Raw genomic sequence first — 21,495 nt, forward strand, 5'->3', positions numbered from 1 at the left:
TCCATAGTGAGAAAAACATTCGTTGCTAGATTCTTGCTGGTTTTAAGAGGGCGACTGTTGTCTGACTTGAATCTCGCTCGTGTCTGTCCATAAATTTTCGAACGGGAGGGCTTGAATATGCCCCGATCAGACGCGCTCAGCGGCACACATGTCTCGCTCTGATCTTGCTCAGTTCTCGCTTGTTTGTCTCGCTCGTGTCAACCGAATCATCGCCATGACTTGTCATGTTTGATTCTCGCTGATTAGCATATATTTTTTATGGCTGGTGTTTCGCCGAGAATTTTCGTACGGGGCGCGCCATCGATCGCACACTAAGCATGCCATCGATCGCACACTGAGCGTGCTATCGATCGCACAGTAAAGTGTGCTATCGATCGTACACTAAGCGTGCTACCGATCACACAGCTATATAAGCGTGCTACCGATCGCACACTAAGAGAAACAAAAGATTTAGCGTGTTAAGTCTTGCAAAACAAAACAAGTTTGCTCTTCTTTGTTAAATCTATGCATAATCCGTGTTGTAGGACACACTAAGCGTGTTGTGTCAGCGTGTTGTGAGTGTGCTATCACCTTTAGCTTTAAAGTCCCATGGAGGGTCACATATGTATGCCAAATTACAATAACAGCATAACGAATATTTAGTCTCGTGCTGTTTTCAGCAGTACTTGGCGATGTAACTTTTTTTAAGTCTCGGTAAAACCCCAACAGAAATCGATGACGGACTCACCACACACTGTCACGAATGCAAAATGGTCATTTGTGCCAATAATCATTCAAATAACATTTCCGGAAATATGAGAAATTTGCTAGGCTTGTTGTTTTGGCTTCTGAGTCACCAGCATTTAAACCAACCAATCAACGCAGTCTTGCTATGATGTAATCCAAGCGTACCACGTTACCGTCTAATTTGCACATTCAGCCTTTTCAGTTTTTGACACCGAACGAGAATAACCCAGAGTGATAAAGTGGATGTCTTCGCATCTTCTCGTCATGAAGTATTCCGTATTATTTTGTATGGCGCTACTGTTAACATATTTGTCGCCAATTAGGGCGCAAGGTAAGTCCGATAAACTGAAATTTGCTAAAATTTCGTTTTTTACGCTACCGCTGGGTTGGAATAGGTCTCAGATTAAATGAGACCTACTCCTTGAGCTTACAACTCTTAAAAACGCAAATGCTATACCTTACTGCTTAAAATACATGGTTAGAGCAAGATTTTAGCATTCGACCGTTTTCCACAGCTTTTCCTAAATTCGTTAGCTGCAAACATCGGCAACGCTTTCAGGGGGAAATATTTTCATGGACTTTGTACATGAAGCAATAGCTTCCAGTGTCGCGTCACTTTAACCGATTGCAATATTTCGTTGTTAACCGACGCCCCTGTTTCCTAAAGAGTGGTTACATGTAAATCGGCGAGAAATCATTGCATGTCACCGATAATCGTGATGTATAGAAAGGGTGATGCCTCAAATTATGAAGGTAGATCGTGGACAAAATGTTCCACTCGTCGTTTCTTCGTTTCCGCGCTCCGTTACTACTAGTCGAGTCGTTGTTTTCCGAGTTCGACACCTCGAACTTCCAGTTCGACTTTAGGTCTTAGCAGTCGACTCATCGCTTCGTGAGCTCGTTTCGTCGTCTTGTCAGTCCGAAAATGTCGGAAATGTTTACATTTAATATGAAGGTAGATCGTAGACAAAATGTTCTACTCGTCGTTTCGTCGTGGCGTTTCCGCACTCCGTTACTTCTGGTCGAGTTGTTGTTTTCCGAGTTTGACTCCTATGAAGGTAGATCGTGGACAAAATGTTCGACTCGTCGTTTCATCGTTTCGATTCGTCCACTCAGAGGGACTATCATTCAACTTAACTTACATGGTATGTTACATGATTCGATTCACTCTTACTACCATCCTCGGAGACCCAGGGGCTCTTCTGCCCTTAACTTGAAATCTACTCACAGCCCCTAGGTCTCCGAGGATGACTTACTACATGACTCATTAATATGGTATTCATAATTTGCTCTTTGAAGAGCTACCTACGCCACAGCATAGAATTCGTCTTGAATCGAGTGAATGATTGTTTTCATGATAGTGATATTAACATTTCAGTAAATTAAGAGAACTTATAAGTACAATACTGAAACCCTCCTAGAACAATGTAGTAAGAGTACTGAATGTCAGACAACTCGCCCCTTGGACAATTAGCCCCAGACGATTAGCCCCCAGTCTTTGGACGATTAGCCCTCAGTCTTAATGTAAAGGAGAACTTACGTTCATCTTTTGGTCATTGACTTTTAAGGGTTTGTGGCTCCTAATGGAGGGTTTTTTTTGTGAATGGTTATCATTATCAAAATTTGCTTAAGTTTTACTTAATTTAATTTACATGGGTTGCACGAGGTGAGCACAGGCCTCCAGAAGTTTTTTTATTTATTTATTTATTTATTTATTACAATTTAATGGCATTAATAGTAATACATAACAAAACTAATATAAATAGCCATACGGATAATCTGTAAAGGAGTCCAGGACCCCATAAAGAACAGATCACCAATTCCTTTGGCCGTCTTCATATTGAATCCAGAGGTCGAAGAGTTTTCTCTGCGTTGTTCGTTTGGTTGACCGCTGATGTCCCCTCATCTTTTTGTCTGAAACCAGAAGGATCTGCATGTTGACCAATATAGCTTCCCGGTGAAGTACCTGGATCAGGGTGTACAGGGGCAGCTGTGATCAGTTGTTGCTGAATAAGCTAATACTAGTATCCATAATTGAAGGATCCCTTTTATACACATCCCAAGGATCAAGATTTTTACCTCGAACGAAACATGCCATTTGATTGGAGGAATCGTTAATTTAAGAAAACAATGAGCACTGAATTGGGATGAATGAAATGTCTCACGTCAAATTTACATAAGTTCGCACATTGCGCGTGGGTTTGAATTAAACAATGAAACAACAATTTGTAAAAGTTCGTGCATTTTGCGAGGCTTTGAAATAAACAACAAGGAATAAAATTTGGCACCTTGCGCATGGGTTTGAAATAAGCAAACTTTTACTTTTGTAAAATATACGTTATAATTCAATACGCGTGGCAGAGAAACGTTCGTAAGAAGCAAATAGCATGAACATTGTTTATTTCAAAATACATGATAGGGAAACGTTCGTAAAGTAAACACCAAGAGCATAGTTTATTTCAAGGATGGTGGGTTGGGGGCTAATAGTCCAGAGACAGGGGGCTAATCGTCCAAAGACTGGGGGCTAATCGTCTGGGGCTAATTGTCCAGGGGGCGAGTTGTCCGGATACCAAGAGTACTATGAAGACTTCAAAGTTATGGAAACACCAACTTAGTAATTAATAAGAAACTTTTCCTTCCTCAGTAATATAATACATGGGGGAATCAGACCTTTTCAAAAGATCTCATAAAAATTGACACTTTCAATGAAAATTTTTTAACAATCTATGTTTAAAAAAATTCAAAATCAAAATTCAAAATGGTGGATTAAAAAACTGGTTCAAACTAGTTCAAACCGATTTTTCAAAATTTAAAAATATACTTTAAGAAAAATTACATATACAAAATATGAATAAAATCTAATCACAAAATTCGACAAAAAACCAAAACAAAATGAAAAATTAAGTATAAAAAATATGAGTTTGAATGAAACTGAAATTTTATCTAATAAATTTATAGATAAGAATATAATGGAATTGCAATATCTTACTAAAGACCAACTTATTGATATCATAACGAAGCTGAGACCTATTCCAACCTATCAACCTAAACCAGCACCAAGGAAAATTAAATTCACTCCATCGTTTAAAAATGTTAAACAGATGGTTCAAGCCTATGAAGAAAACATTATTTAACCTCCTCTTGAGTTTCGAGATGGTTATAAACCAGTGCCTAAACTAAGAACGAAAAAGTATATTCTATTACCAAGAACAAAGAAGCCTGTTCCTCTACCACAAACGAAAAAGTTTATTCCATTACCAAGAAGAAGAACTGATGAGACAAACAAGGCTTTAAAAGGATTCACTAAATCATATGAAATAAACATAAAAAGCGATAAAGACCCATTAATTCAAATGCAGAGCACAAGATTGGCTGTTGGTCAATATATTAAAAAGATATTGAACAATATGAAAGGTCTCAAATTCACAGAGCCATTAAAGATCACCTTTGAGAAGCATATTAGTGATGATGAAGTTCAGACAAAAACAGCATATTTTAATAGTGCACCTCAGACAATAATAAATGAAACAGAAATAGCAGACTCATCATAATCAACAAAGCAACATATATCAAATTAAATTGCACAATAGATTTCAGAGGGATCTGGCTGGAGTATCCAATCTGTTGATAATCACTACCTGAATACTGTCCTATAGAATCCTACAAGGGGATCATCTTATATTCAACATCCACCAGAACTGAGGCATCGTAAAAAAAGGATTGACCAATATGAAAAATACGGACAACGAATGCTTTCGTTGGTGTCATATTAGACACTTAAATCCACAAGAGAAGTATCTTCAGCAGATTAAAAAAGTTGACAAAACTTACATAGAAAAATTGGATTACTCAGGAATTGAATTTCCATAACTATTAAACAAATCAATAAAATAGAAAAGCAAAATAAAATTAATATCAATGTATTCAGCTATGATAATAAATGACGATATCCAATATATGCCAGCAAAGAGAGAAATGAAGATCATTTGAATCTTTCATTAATAACAGAAGAGAAAAACTCACATTATGTATTAATAAAAGATTTCAATAGATTTATGTTTCACCAAACGAAACAGAAGGAGAAAAAGCACTTTTGTATGTATTGTTTGTGGTGTTTCAGCTCTGAAAAGGTACTAACTAATCATAAAGCTGATTGTCTCATAATAACAGAGCTCAAGCTACAAAGATGCTGACTAAAGACAACATATTGAAATTCAATAATTATCGCAAGCAACTATCTGTATCATTTGTTATCTATGCCGATTTTGAAGCAATAACAGAAAAAGTACAAAGCTGTCAACAAACTGATGATGAATCTTCCCTGAAGCTTATCGAAAACATACTGACTGTGGATATGGCTATAAGGTTGTTTGCACTTATGATGATAAATATACAAAACTTATTAACATCTATCGTCATGAGAAAGCTAGCTGTTTACAAATTCATGGAATGGATGCTTGAAGAGGTAAAATATTGTAAAAAGATTATTAAATCCAAATTTCACAAACCTCTAAACATGACAAAAGAAGATGAAGAACAATTCCAAAAAGCTGATAAGTGCCACATTTGCAAAGAGAAATAAACTGATAAAGACATTCAGGTTAGAGATCATTGTCACATAACTGGAAAATACAGAGGTTCGGCTCATCAGGGTTGTAACCTTAACTTTCAAATGACCGGCAAAATAGCTGTGATCTTTCACAATGTGAGAGGATATGATTCCTACTTTATTATGCAAGATAGCTTTCAATTCATGAGCTCAAGTCTTGATAAACTAGTCAACAATCTTCCCAAAGAAGCTTTCAAATATACATTAGAAAAATTCAAGAACAGAAGATTCAATCTTATGACCTGAAAAGGTGTTTATCCACATGATTACATGGACAGCTTTGATAAATTTGATAAAACAGAATTAAAAACAAAAGATGAATTTTACAGCATACTGAATAATGATCATATCTGAGATGATGAATATGAACATGCTAAAAATGTATCGAATACTTTCAAATTAAAATCAATGGGTGATTATCATGATTTGTACCTCACGTCTGACATATTGTTTTATTAGCTGATGTATTTGAGAATTTCAGAAAAACTTGTCTTCAATTTTAGAAACTCGACCCTTGCAATTATTTCTCAAGCCCTGGATTATCTTGGGATGCTATATTGAAAATCACTGATATTAAACTTGAATTGATGACTGATATTGACATGTGGCAATTCATTGAAAAAGGTTTGAGAGAAGGTAAAAGTTCTATTGCTAATCGATATGGAAAAGCGAATAACAATTATCGTAGTTATTCGACTATAAGCCGACCTTGGCTATAAGCCAAGACCCTAAACTCGTGAGACATGATAGTCGGCGAAGGCTTTACGAAAAAAAATCGGAAAAATATCGGCTATAAGCCGAGACAAGGTTTCTTCACCAATTCATCCAAGAAACCTTCCCTCTCTGGAAACAGTCATGTTGAAAGTTATTGTGTAGAATAAAATCACACCTCTTAGAAACAATGAAAAGCTTTTTATTAATTGTAAACAATTAGCCAATCGGTGCAAAACATTGTGCTCGTGAATACTAATTGATCCTAACTGCACTACAAAGCGAAAAATGCTTAAAATGAAAGCCACCAGACCGATTATTATCGTCACAAACAACTGCTCACCGAAGTCAATAATCTATCGCTCGCCGTTCATCGTGTCAAAGGCAAGACGTTCATCGTACAATATGGTTTTCAAGCTTAAAGTTGTTGCTGAAGCGGAAGCAGTCGAAAACAACTCGGAGATTGCTCGCGAGGTGAGTCCATGGTCCATCGCTTGCGCAGAGATCACGCCACACTTTTCAACGGTAAGGTGAAGATGTCGGCGAAACGCACAACTATGGGTCGCTTTACCCCAATATATCCTAAGCTAGACCAGCAGATATTGGAATGGTTCACCGAGCAAAGAGATCAAATTGAGTAAATGTATGACGCTGATCTGTATTGAAATGGTTTAAAAGGAGCGCTGAATGAAGAATTTGCTGCAGAAGCGTTCACGAAAATAATCGCACGTGAGTTTTTCAATACGTGGGAATCGACAATTCCTATTGGTCAGATTTGCACTTCGTCATGACAAATTAACGATAAAAGATTATAATGAAAATGAACCTTCGAAATATGTCATATACCTTGATGCTAATAATCTGTATGGTTGGGCTATGTCGCAATACCTTCCAACTGCTAGATTCAAATGGCTTTCAAAAAAACGAATAGATAACACAAACCTTGAAGTTTATACTGAAGAAAGTAAAAAGGGATTAATATTATTGAAAGTCGATCTTGAATAGCCAGAGGAATTACATGAATTACGTAATGATTATCCCCGCACCGGAAAAGATCAAACTCAAACAAGACCTGTTGTCAACGTATTGTAAACAAGTAGCTGATAAATTTAATGTATCAACAGGTCTTGATTCCAACATTGTCAAATAGAGAGAAATACCTTTGTTCGATTCCGTATGCGCTTGAATCCAAAAAAGTTCTCTCACAAATCAAGTAGAATTACTCAGATATTTTCACACCAATTATCGATCAATCGATACACATTTACTAAGTATTATTTTTACCAGCTTAACAGCACAAAAGTTAAGGCTCAATCTCGCACGTGGTTTTTCTCTCTCTCTCCCGCGAGCCCTTTCGTTCTCAGCTCTAGACTATTACGTCACTATTTGAACATGTCAATCAAAAATAACAATAAGAAAAAGCATGTAAACCTAAAACGTTCTTGAATCTCTCGCTACTTTCGACAACGTTCTTCATCACCGAAATCTTCTATTACATCTCAACCTTGGAATTAAATTGAAAAAAGTTCATAGAGCACTTGAATTTAACCAGTCACCGTGCTTAAAACAATACAAATGAATAAAGGCTGATAGTTTCTAAAGAAACTGTTTGGGGCCGCGTCGGTGGGGGTAACGAAATAATTTGAATATATCAACAAAGTTGAAATGGTAAATTGGCCACCGTTACGATTATAAAAGCTGACGCTTCGAGCGTTAGCCCTTCGTCGAAGGGAGCATGACAACGAGAAAAACACGAATAAATTAGTGGAATGGAAAGCGTTCGTTGATACCTGTGGGATTTAGACTGCCGGTTTGAAAGATGAGCTTTTGTTCAAAAGTTTTACGGCTTTCCGTGCAACCTAAGTGTAAGGAAAGACCGATTCTAAGCAACATATGCCAACATATGTATTCTTGATCTTTCAAAGACATTGATGTATCATGATTTTCATTACAAATATATTAAGAAAAAGTATGGTGACAAATCAAAGTTGTTATTCACTAATATGGACTCATTGACTTACGGGATTGAAGCTCAAGGTGCGTACCAAGACTTTTGGAATGATAAAGAGATGTTTGACAATAGTGATTACAATGAACCTTCTCAATACTTTGATAAAACAAATAAAAAACTGATTGGTAAAATGAAAGACGAAGCGGCTGGGATTCCAAACGTTGAGTTCGTCGGTTTGCAATCAAAGATGCATAATTATGTTAAAGATAATGACAAAGAGAGTCGTACAGCTAAGGGAACCCAAAAATATGTTATTAGAAAAGACATCAAACATGAAAATTACAAAGTGGTTTTATTTGACAACAAACAAATATATCATAAAATGAAAACCATACGAAGTAACAAACATCAACTTGGAAGCTATGAGCTGAACAAAGTGTTATTGAGTTGTTTTGATGATAAGCGATATATTCTTGAGGATGGGATAAACAGTCATGCCTATGGACATTATAAACCGATGAATTGTTAAGCCATTGGTTCTTTCTCTTTTTTTAGTGTTTTGGTCTTTTTATTTTAATCACTTATTGGACAATTAATTATTATATAATAGGTGAATGACATATGTTGTTGTTGGTAAAGATTTTAAACATTTGAAAATGAGAGCCAAGAATCTATATGGAGCTAAGGATTTTGAAAATAGTCCAATGAAAAATAAGAAATGCCGAGTGACTTTAAGAGACAGAACAAAAATTGATTTTGATGATCAACGTTTTGAGGATTATTTAATTCATGGAGATGATGAGTGGCATAAGAAGTACACAAAACGAGCGCGCAAAATTAAAGACAAAAACGGTAACTCAACTTTTAATAATAAGAGAAGTTCTAATTTTTGGTCTTACCATTTGCTTTGGTAAAAAATAAAATATTTATATAATACATACTGGACATCAAAACAACAGCGATTGAAACAGCAGAAACATTTGATAGAAAATATTTTTAAGTTATAAAAGCAAAGAAGAAATTAATAGATGAGATAAAATCATCATATTTCTTTACTATATTTCCTAAATTTGATTTTATTGAAAGAATGTTAATAAGATGTGATAAAAACCCAGAAAGATTAATTGTACCAATCAATAGACACACCAAACAAAAACAATTGTTTAATTATTGATCAAAAATAGGAAACATGTATGTTTATTTATTAGTTGATAATGACAAGTTTGAAGTTTAGAAACGATATCTTTACCTTTGTATTTGTTATTTATTTTTTTCATTACAATATTATATTAATATGTAATTGACACGTTTCCCATACTACCTGCCTCAATTAGCTTCGCTATATTGCAGGTAGTCTTAATTCAGTATAAGTTAAATTGTAATTATAAATAAAGATGTTGTTGTTGTTGTTGTAGTTTGAAGGACCTGAAATTGTAAGATTTTCAGAATTAAATAATTAACTAATATGAGTGAATATAAATTAACCATGTCACTATTTAAAATGAAAACCATCCACAAGTTCTTATTATTCACACTTTTGGTGAACTTCTTGGAAGGAATAAAAAGATGCAAAGGGTTTACAACAAAGGAATAACCGATCTTATCATTATTATAAACAATAAAAAGGTCATTTATTGTGAATTAAAGAAACCTGGTAAACCACTTACAATGAGGTAAGACCAATTAGAATTTAGAAAGAAAGTAGAATACCGAGATAACTATTTGGTCAGCAATGATTTTAATAAAGTTGTTGATTTTATTGATTATCATGTTATGAAATACAATTATTTGAATTTTAAGAAGGTAGACAATGTTCAAACTTCTGCAACGACAGGAGGACATTATTATAAGTCTGTTCCATTATTTCAACTAATCCTTCATTTAATTCAATCTTAGCTTCTCCCATAATTTTATTGGCTGCTTCTAGTTTTCTATTATATTTTTCAACAAGTAAACCCATAGCAAAAACGGGAAACTTATCACAAAGATTCGAACGTAGATCACTCATTTATATCTATTGGTTATATAATTCAATTAGGTGTATTACCCTCTTATCAACCATTGATGTTCTATTTGAGCATAGTTTCTGGCTACACATATTTCTCTTCAAACGTGCGTCTTGCAAGAATAATACCAGTTCTTTTATGATATCATTATAATTTGACGATATCATGGTTTTCATATTTTTATCTTTCAAGGACTCAAACATTTCTTTTTGTTTATCAGATACTTCAAAATTATTTGTGGGCGACTTGAGTTCGATAGCAAAGCCATTGCAGTCTTTATGGTTACATAATAATAGAATATCAGGCTGACCAGAAGTATAACCCTTCCTATAGGCATTTAATTTCTGGACGAGGAGTCCCACGGTTGGTGGGGTGATATCTGTTATGACATGGATAAAAACAAAGGTGACTGTGATCGGCAGATGGTTCAGTCATTGGATGAGATACCTTATGGACAGATGCCAAAATGGGGACAAACAGGTAGATTCTTGATCAACACCAAACAAAAATTAGGTCTTGGTGTAAAACAAAGGAAGTCAAAGAACGGAAAAAGCCGTCTAGCGAAGAAAACTGGCCAGTAAAATTAGCAGATGAATTACATAAACCCATCAAGCGCAACTTTACTCGGCGGCGTATAATTGTAAGTCACATTGATGAAATATGGGCTGCAGATTTGGTTGAAATGCAAAAGTTCAGTAAATGGAACAAAGGCTATCGATATCTTCTTATGGACATTGATATATTCAGTAAATACGGTTGGATTGAGCCTTTGAAAGATAAGAAGGGTGAATCCATAAGCCAAGCTTTCAAAACCATTTTCAAAGAATGAGGAAAGCCAGAGTTCTTATGGACTGACAAAAGTAAAGAGTTTTACAATAAACAAGTTGAAGAATTGCTGAATAAAAATAATGTCAAACTATATTCCACTGAAAATGAAGAGAAATCATCTGTTATCGAACGTTGGAATCGCACAATTAAAAACAAGATGTGGAAACAGCTTACTGTCCAAGGAAATACCAAATATCTTGACATTTTACCAAAAATACTGAGTCAGTACAATAATACAAAACACAATTCAACAAAAATGACACCCATTGAAGCCTCCAAAAAGTCAAATGAAGGAATAGTCTATTTCAAGCTGTATGGTGATATCAATACATCAAAACCAGAACACAAAATCGATGATAAGGTTCGAATATCAAAATTTAAAAGACAGTTGTTCGATACAGGCTATACTCCAAATTGGAAAGAAGAGATCTTCACTATTGATAAAATACAATACATGAATCCAATCACTTATCGATTACGAGATTTAAACAATGAAGAATCATAGGTAGTTTCTATGAGCCTGAATTATTGAGAGCTAAACGAGAAATATTCAGAATTGATAAAGTAATAAAGAGAGATTATAAGAATAAACAAGCTCTGGTTAAATGGAAGGGTTATGATGATGATTTCAACAGCTGGGTTCCTCTCAAGGATTGACAAGCTATTTAAATTGATTTATTTAAAATTTGGTAAGATATTTGAAAAATCGGTTTGAACCAGTTTATTTTTTAATCCGCAATTTTGAATTTTGATTTTGAATTTTTTTAACCATGGATTGTTAAAAAATTTTCACTGAAAGTGTCAATTTTTATGAGATCATTTGAAAAGGTCTGATTCCCCCATGTACTATACTACTTTCCTCCATTGATAACCACAATTATGCAAACCATTTTCTTCAACTGCAGTTTTCAAAATTTCAAGGATAGTTGCTGATTTGTTGTTACAACTGCAGTGTAAATACATAATATGCCTTGAGTATCAATCTATGCCACCATGTACTGCAAATTCCCACCTAAATATAAATTAGACGAGGTTCCTTGATATCAGTCATCACCACAAGCGCAGAAAGACAAATATTTTAGGGATGGTAAACACTTTAAAGGTACATCAATTGTGCATGCATATACAAAATGAATAATTTTTCAAAAATCATGCTGAACTGCCTGTTTAGCTTTGCTCTTCCTTGGTGAATGAGTAACATTTCTTGGATAAAGCAGCCTAGTTTTCCACGCATGGAAAAATGTTCATCAGTTATTAAGGGTCTTAAGGTTTTGACACCATGATCAATCATATGTTTGCCAAAGAGATAAGTAGCTACCTTATTGATTTGTGGTCAATATGCCACAGTGAAGAGAGGCCTGGATAAAGTATGTTCTACATCTGACTGCTGTAAGCAAATATGATCCCACTGCACATTATGACCTCTCGCATGAAGGTGTCCACATTGAAGTCTTCTTTGTACTCTTACTACATTGTTCTAGGTGGATTTCAGTATTATACTTACAAGTTCTCTTAATTTACTGGTATGTTAATATCACTATCACGAAAACGATCATTTACTCGATTCAAGACGAATTCTATGCTATGGCGTAGGTAGCTCTTCAGAGGATCCATTATTCGCCAGCAAGGAGCAAATTATGAATACCATATTAATGAGTCATGTAGTAAGAGTGAATGGAATCAAGTAACATACCATACCGGTAGTTGAATGATAGTACCTCTGAGTGGGTGAATCGAAACGACGAAGCGACATAAAATGATGAAACACCATGACGAAACGACAAACAACAACGAACCGATGTGGTCGGTGATACGTCGGACTCGTAAAATGACGAGTCGAAGAGGCTAGCCAATGAATCTAACTGACAAGACGAAGAAATGATGACTTGACTTCTGAAACGGCAAGTCGACCTGGAAGTTCGAGGAGTCGAACTCAGAAAACAACGACTCGACTAGAAGTAACGGAGTGCGGAAACGACGAAACGCCATGACTAAACGACGAGTCCAACATTTTGTCCACGATCTATCTTCATATTCAATTGAAGCAGTTAAAATTTTATTTCATGTTAAGATTGTACCATGTGAAATCCAAATGACAGTTGGGAAGTTTATTAGAGCTGTTGCTTTGCTATAATTCATCTTGGTATGCTTAGATTTTTTAACACTAAGTACTTTTAATCCATAGAAGTGGTACATTGTCTTATTTCGTTTGCTCCTCTAATGAGACAGAACTCTTTTTAAACCTCACGTATCCCCTCCTTAAAACCCTTTTAATTGAATAACTCCCCTATTAATACCGCAAAAACTTTAAACAACCTTAAACTTGACACAGAAATGAATTCTGCAAAATCTTGCATCCTATTTCCCACAACCAGGTGTGTATTTTTCTTCAACAAACACACTATTTTTTTTTTGTTTAGATGAAGGCAAAAAAGGTTTAGGCAAATATGTTTGGTCCGGGAAAGATTATGCCGTGGGCTTTGTAGGAGGTACACTAGCAGTAGCTGCTGTCCCACTCGTCCTTTCCTCTTTAGGCTTCACAACCACAGGTGTTGCGGCAGGTTCAGCTGCTGCTGCTATCCAGTCTGCGGTATATGGCGGGAGTGTTACTTCAGGCAGCATATTTGCAGTACTTCAAAGTTTAGGCGCAGGTGGCTTAGGAATGAAGGCATCTAGTCTTGTCTACAACTTTGGTTCTGACATGGCTATTTACTTCATGAAAATGGTTGCTCCAGATGAAGAGGAATCAAAATGTTCCTGAGACCGGAGTAATCTGGACAGTTGAATGAACTTATATTTGTAATTGACTGCATATAGGTGCATAAAGGATCAGCACATGTAAATATGCGCTATATAAGTTGGAAATAGTACTAGTTAATAAAATGTAAGCCATTTTTCTTGATAAAGGAGATATCTGTAAATTAATGAAACAATTTTTTGAGCCAAGTTATTAACCAGGTTTTTTTTCACTTAAGTGTGAGGTTTACTTGAAAGCTTACTCTTTACTTGAGAAAAAATAGGTGCGATTTGTGTAAAGTGGCTATAGCCTTTTTCTCTCATTGCAGGATCAAAATGAAGGGGGCGAATAGGGATACGAAAATCTGGTGATCTGCCATAATTCGATAACAAAATCCGTTAATCCGTTAAAAAAATTGTTAAATCCAAATCCGTTTCCACTTGTCACGTGGAAAGGTGAAAAACGCGCTTTGAGCTGTTGTGTGTTGAAACAATTTTTAAAAAATAGGTCCGCCATGCGTAAATGTGTCTAGTGCTGAGTAATGTGTATATGGTTATACAGGATTGCGTTAGACTTAGTGAACGCAATTAGGATTTATCTGTCATAGAGTACAGGTGTGGAGGCTATACCTTATCAAAGTCTATCGCTGGAAAATGTACTATATATATCTTATTAACCAAGTGCGAGGGCCATACTGGGAGAATATCGGCCAGAGGTCTTGACAGTACGGACCGAGCGCAGCGAGGTCCATACAAAAAAGACCGAGGGCCGATATTCTTCCAATACGGTCCTGAGCAAGCTTGAGGGATTTATTTTACGACTGAAGTTCAAAGGGACACAAGTGCAGTATCATTCGGGACAGTGCCCGGTCCAATACTTAGAGAATATTGGACCGGCAATAGAGCATTTTGATTGGTTGATTTTAGTTATTGGCCCTCTGACCACCCGAGTCGTGTAATAAGGTTACATCATTACCCATTAGCAAATCTTCTGCATTTGATTTTGTGTCAATGCAGAACTTCTTCATTTTCACTGGGGAGTTTGCTTGGCTCAGGCTTGTAAACCTTTTCAGTTTTGGTGGCGAAAAACACACTCTCGGACAGTTTTTTCTTTACCTTGAAGTTGACGGTCAAACATATTTCCCTTTTCCAGTGGAGAAATATTGTGTACGTATCCCACAAACTCTGTGGTTGCCTGATCACATAGGTTTTTCTGTGTAGCAGATTCATCAGGTATTTGATCACTATTCACTCTCTGTCCAGTACCACTGGGTATTTGGTCAGCCATGTTCACCTGTCTCGCAGTGCAAGATACTAGTATCTGAAATTGAAAGAAAAAGAGAAATTTTCAAGAAAAAAAAAGGGAAAAAGGAAAGAAATATGAGGATTGGTGATAAAAATATACATACCTCGCAAAACAACTGGAAACATGTAAAAACATCTGCTTTCTACAAATTGTTAAGTTGAGTTTTCGAAGTTGTATTACAGTGCTATAGGGCTTTGCTAAATCTATATATCACTGTGCACACTACTTCAATTTCATCATGTTCCTAGACATTTATGAAATGTTTGTTTTACAACAAAGTCACGTTGTTTGAATAAATGCACATATTGCTTTATGTTCCGTGAAATCTGTTTCTAAAATGTGTACATTGACTACTGATTCCAGCATATTAGATATGGCCTATGGTGGTCCTGTTATCAGTAGTAGAGCATGAAACTAATTGTCTGTAATTATGGTCTCTCACGAACAAGTTATGAACTGTGGTTTTGTCTTTTTGAATTAACCAATTGACTTTAAAGTCGCCAATAAAGATATAGAAATCAGAATACAGACGTTGGCAAGAGTTCCATATAACCCCATATATTAATCATGCATAGAGTGTTGCAAAGAAACCTTTATATTTCGTCTTTATGAAATGATTGCATAATTAATGCATGGGGTTATATAGAACTCTTTTGCAGACGTTTTACCTGTACTTTGTAATGCCTATCAAATTCACTCTCACACGGCGAGCACACCTCCTCATCAGTGCTAACCATCGTATGGGAAGATTCTTAACAAGATTACGACTTCTAGTATGACTTTGTCGGAAGGAAGGAAATCGCCACGGTTTCTGGATATGTTTAGCTGATGAAAGGTATTTTCGCATGAGAAATCGCCACAGCTTTCGTATAATTTTGACTAATGAAAAGTATTTTCACATTAAATCCTTCAGCCGCGAAAGCTTTTCTGCCGTAACTTACATTTGCCTGACAGGGCTTATTTAATCCCTCAACTGGCTTTATTATCCCCAAAAGGGGCTCAATATTTCCCATAACGAGCTGTTCTTACCCCAAATGGGGCTCATAAAGCTTAATTTGTATCCTCTTCGCAGGCGGTCACAAAATAGCACCATAGAGATTCGGTCGGTGCCAAGTACCTTGATCTTCAACTTTGAAGTACCTTTCGAAACCTTTCATTGGGCCGGATTGACACATACTTTGAAAGCTGTGGCATACTGAGAAAATACGTTTTAAGAAATTCATCTCAAAGTAAGAAACTTAACAGGTAACTTACTGATAGGACAACTCGTATCACACACGTGGAAGAAAACAACGAAAGCAAATCGTCGGAGTTTCCTTGCTGTAGTCGGGAGTTGTCGTGGAAAGCACGTGGTGTCGAGGCAATAATCGTCTCTACTAATACACATTCGATAGGTTCCGATTGTCATTGGTTGTTTATTTCGGGTTACTAAGAAATTACGAGTGATTATCGATGATATTACCCTCTTGGTACCCATTAAAGAATGGTTCATTTAATGCGTCACGTAGGAAAATCCTCAGAGAAACTTTATTCTTATAACGTAATAATTTGCCATATATGAAGTGCTTACCCTAGGATTTTAGCGTTTTCTCACAGTGTCTGTGCTTCGCACCAGACACAAAAACATGCTGACACTTTATGGGATCTTTAACTGCTACCTAAAAGATCTACCTTTACATTAGAAATCTGTTATTGATTCTGATTTGTCGTCCAAAGCGTGTCGTGGCTCCTAATACGAGAATGGACAGTCTGTCAAGTTCAGGAATGCTTGAATCTCCATCTTCTGGTTCTTCGTCTTCGTATGTACTTGAGTCGTACTCTGGGACTTCCTCCACATTCTCGGGGTCACTACTCTTACTCTCACCTGTACAGATCACTTACGAAATCACTTCCAAATATACTCTGTGAAAAACTCCCGGGAAAAGTGGACAATATCAGTGCCAAAGACCACAGCTTTCTTATCGAGCCAATTGCAACCAGTACGACACAGTGTCACGGATAAGAGTGCGAGCACAGCAGACATCCCGCTGACGACATGTCACAGCGTCCTGCTGGCCATAGTGACCCTCTCTATGTGTGCTCACGTTTTCTTCGCGATTTTTTTGCAAATCTTCATCTTTTTTAGGAAGATCTTGGTTTTTTTTAATTTCGGATTGAAATGGTTTAAACGTTTATTCAATGTTATTCACAGCTAATAAATATTTCACTTCAATAGCAAATTGCATAACTCACTGTTTATATTCACGAAAAGCAATATATCAGTTATTGAAACAATTAAGGGTCGTTGGATTCTTTGACGACGTTCTGTTTGGTAAGTGTACTATGCCATTTACGACATTTGAAGACTGGGTTTTCTTTATGCGATCCCATAAGCTCGTAGCTTAACATTAATGTAATCATTAATAACATTAAGGTAACCATTAATGTCATTATTGATTACATTATCAATGGACTGTTTTTGTCGTTTTCCGCCTTGTAATGGCATCATGTGGTTTCGCGGTAGCGACTGTAAACCACTGTTGACACCGTTGTCAAAATGGCAATGAAATGTGGTCAAATGCCAGTAAAGAAGTAAACAGGATCGTGTTCGACTTTATTTGGAATCACAAACCCGCCAAAATAAAAAAGACTACCCTTTTCAAACAAAAAACAGCTGGTGGCTTGGAAATGAGGGATTTTTCTCTCTTTGATAAAGCACTAAAGTTAAACTGGGTAAAACGGTTATGCTCTAACTCGGATGCTCCATGGCAGTACATACCAAAATCCCTCCTAGCCGATGTTGGCGGTACAGAACTGTTTAAATGTAACTATGATTATAATCTCCTTGACCTAGACAACCATCTTCCTCCTTTCTACAGAGAAATCATTTTTTACTGGCAGGACATTGCAACGACCACACCTAAAAATAAAACTGAGGTTCTCTCACAGCCAATCTGGAATAATCGATTTTTAACTGTGAATAAGAAAACGGTATTCTTTCCTCATTGGCATCAAGCTGGAATAAAACAAATCTCGGACCTTTTTGACTCCCCTGAGGGTCAATTCCTTTCATTTAATTCTTTTCGCAATAAATTCAATGTAAAATGTAACTTTTTGCAATATTATAGCATTCTTTCTTCTATTCCACAAAATTGGAAAAAACTATTGCAAGAAAATTCCCAAGACCCAGTTACGCCTCCTACCTCAACCTGTCCACTCTCATGTAAAGCAATATACAGTATCCTGCTTAACCTCGAAGATCTACCGCCACCAACTTCTGAGAAAAAACTTTTAATGTCTGGCATCGAGAAAAGTGACTTGAACAAAATCTACCTCCTACCATTCAAAGCCACGAGAGAAATTAAATTGACAATGTTTCAATACAAAATTATTCACCGAATTTTACCAACGAATAGCTTGTTACATAAAATGAAAAAAGTTGCATCGCCCTCCTGTCCCTTTTGTCCATCTGAGCACCAGACCGTCTGGCATTTGTTTATAAACTGTAAGCAAGCAAGTTCTTTTTGGAATAGATTCCAGGAGTGGTACTCAACCTCTAGTAATATGAAACTGTCACTGTCAGAACTGGAGATTATGTTCGGAATTATTCGCTGTCACACCTACTGTTTAGCCCTCAACCATCTCATTATTCTAGGCAAATATTTTTTATATGTTAACGCTTTAAATACCATAAATTGCCGTTTCGATGATTTCGTCTCACTTGTGCGCGACAAAATTTATCTAGAAAAATATATTGCTGTCACTTGTAATAACGAGAAGGAGTTCAGGAACAAATGGAAATTTTTTCTGTCGTTATAAAATTGTATTGTCCTTTTTATTTAACAGTTTAATAATTTCTGGAAAATCAATTCCCTTGTAGTTTAAATAACAAACACAATTCTCAGTAGTTACTCGACAATTAATAGGTAAACAATAATGTGGTAAATAGATCAACTGTAATTAAATTTGACTAGTGTAACTGTATTGTTATAAATGTATTGTAAGTAGTGTAAGTTAATGTAGTTTAAACATGGTGTAAAAAGTAATTATAGTGTAAGTACATGTGTAAGTGTAATAAACAATGCTGTATTTAAAAAAAAAAAAAAAAAAAAATGCCAAAATTCAGAAATAACAGATATTTTCTGTAGTGTTTACGAGTTTTGTTGATAATGCTTCAACGGTGTGTTGATAATATTTCTTGCAGTGATGCGGTGTTTATTCTATTTTGTTTGCATTGTTGCATTTTTCAGAACACCCTGTGTCCCTCTCCTGGAGCCATTTAAGACCAAAATGTAATTTGGGGCATCAAATTTTCATCAAGCACATGTATGTAGAAGTGAACACATTCCTCACAGTTTGCTAAAGTGACAGATGTGGAAAATAAAATTCAAATTTTACACAACAGTTTTTAGTTATCTATTGTCTCATAGTGATGAATTCTTAACAAATGTTTGGATGAAAAATACTCCACAGACCTGCATCAGATTCATTAAAGCCATTTTTCTTGATAAGGGAGATAAATTAATAAAATGATTTGTTGAGCCAAGCTATTAAAAGGGTTTTCTTTTTACTTAGTGAGCATTGCATTGGCCAAGTTCTTTGTTTGCAGGCATACCATTAGTTTCAGTTCCAAAACAGTAAAGTAGGACGGTACAAAACGTGGACCCCCCATCTGGAACCCTTCTGGACCCCCTTTTGGACCCCTTCTGGACCCCCTAACTAGATTAACAAAGGATGAAAACAATCAATACCTGGTGCGACTTAGGAGGTCGTCATCAAAGTGGCATTTCATGCTGCAGCCATTTGCCTTAATATTCAGAAAGTGCTACTAGAAATGTTAATTCTCCCGTGTGCTATCGTGGGTGTCATTTTGTTTATAAGTTAGAGTGAGGACCTCGGCACAAGGCTACAAAACTTCCGATGTTTCCTCTGATCGACGGCTCCGATCAGATTTTTTCCGCCATTTTGATTGCATCATCTCATGTCCTTGGCCACTACCGCTGACCAAAAAAATTGTGGTCATCCATACACGGAGCTCTGTGGTGGAATGTTGAAGGCAGGTGTGTGATTTTTTCGAATTTTGTATGCAATCTCGGCATTCCTGAAGTAATTTATAAACAATCACGACATTTTCTTGCCAAACAGTCACACACCTTACCTTCAACATTCCACCATAGAGCTCCGTGTATGATGACCACAATTTTTCTGGTCAGAGGTGGTAGCCAAAGACGTGAGATGATGCAATCAAAATGACGGAACTATGTGATCGGTCGATCAGAGGAAAAGACTGGAAGTTTTGTAGCCTTGTGCCGAGGTCCCCACTCTAACTTAGAAACAAAATGGATTCCACATTAGCACACGGGAGAATTAACATTTCTTGTGCCACTTTTTGAAGATTCAAGCAAATGTTTGTAGCATGAAATGCCACTTTGATGACAACATCCTAAGTCGCACCAGATATTCATTGTTTTCATCCTTTCTTAATCTAGTTAGAGGGGTCCTCAAGGGGGTCTAAAAGGGGGTCCAGAAGGTGGTCCAGAAGGGGTCCAGAAGGAGGGTCCCCGTTTTGTACCGTCCCCAGTAAAGTTAATGTCCATAAAGAGGGCAGTGATAAAAAGTTAATTGTGGAATCATCCTATCAAACAAGCTTGATCAGGGCCAAAGAGCGCAGGAAGAGAAACATCGAGCGTCAACAAATCGAAGCAGCTAAGAAGAAAAAAGAGTTGGAACAAAGTGGTCTCGCTGTACAAAACATAGATTTTGCTACTGCTAGCGCCTCTACTAACGATTGTACAAGCTCAGACCCTCATTCTGACGAGGCTTGTGGCAGTACAAGCTATGAATATTTTGACGGCAACGGAACAGAGAAGGGAACTCGAACGGTCGTCCACAACATGGTTGATTGTTCTACTTCAACTGAGGACTTTGAAGTAGTTTCAGAGGGGAGGAGAAATAGAGGAATTCAGACAATAGAATTCGATTATTTGTTTAAAAACTCTGCGTATCATGCTCCAGACAAGGACTTCTTCCATTCTCCAGATAAAGTTCGCTTTTACACCGGATTGTCTTCGTTTGAAGTACTAATGGTAGTGTTCGAACATGTAAGTCGAGATCCGTACGTATCACGACGATCCAATTTAACCAATTTGAACAGCTTTCAAGAATTTATCCTAGTCTTGATGAAGCTACGGTTAAATGTACCATTTCAAGATTTGGCATACCGTTTTGAGGTGTCTTTAAAAAGTGTGTCAAGAATATTCATCTCATGGATACATGCAATGGACTCGAGGTTGTCTTGCTTCATTTATTAGCCAGAAAGGGAACAGCTATGGAAAACTACGCCCATGTGTTTTCAATATACCTTTGGTCGTAAGGTAACTGTGATAATTGATTGTTTTGAGGTTTTTATTGAGAAACCAACAAATCTTACGGCCAGAGCTCAGACCTTTTCTTCCTATAAGAATCATAACACTGTTAAGATTCTTATTGGAATTACACCCCAAGGAACTGTCTCTTTTGTTTCTGAGGCTTGGGCAGGAAGAACCTCAGATAAATTCTTAACCGAGAACTGCGGAATCCTAGAAAAACTGATACCAGGAGATACTGTAATGGCAGATAGAGGATTTACAATTTCTGAGAGTGT

The 21,495-nt window shown here is 36.4% G+C and overlaps 1 protein-coding gene across 2 annotated transcripts; it reads left to right on the forward strand.

Annotated features, from left to right (window-relative positions):
• The first annotated feature begins 793 nt into the window (after window positions 1-793).
• On the forward strand, window positions 794-15,186 carry LOC111338077 (interferon alpha-inducible protein 27, mitochondrial). 2 transcript variants are annotated; one of them, XM_022944492.2, is made up of 2 exons: window positions 794-1,057; window positions 13,252-15,186. In XM_022944492.2, exons 1-2 carry the CDS (start codon window positions 970-972, stop codon window positions 13,590-13,592), a joined length of 429 nt encoding a protein of 142 aa, XP_022800227.1. In that variant the 5' UTR covers window positions 794-969; the 3' UTR covers window positions 13,593-15,186. The 2 variants fall into 2 exon arrangements, with proteins under 2 accessions (XP_022800227.1, XP_088619364.1); XM_088763238.1 differs by having other exon boundaries at window positions 13,366-15,186.
• Window positions 15,187-21,495: the final 6,309 nt, after the last annotated feature.

The sequence above is a fragment of the Stylophora pistillata genome, chromosome 6 (assembly GCF_964205215.1).
Source record: "Stylophora pistillata chromosome 6, jaStyPist1.2, whole genome shotgun sequence".
NCBI lineage: Eukaryota > Metazoa > Cnidaria > Anthozoa > Scleractinia > Pocilloporidae > Stylophora > Stylophora pistillata.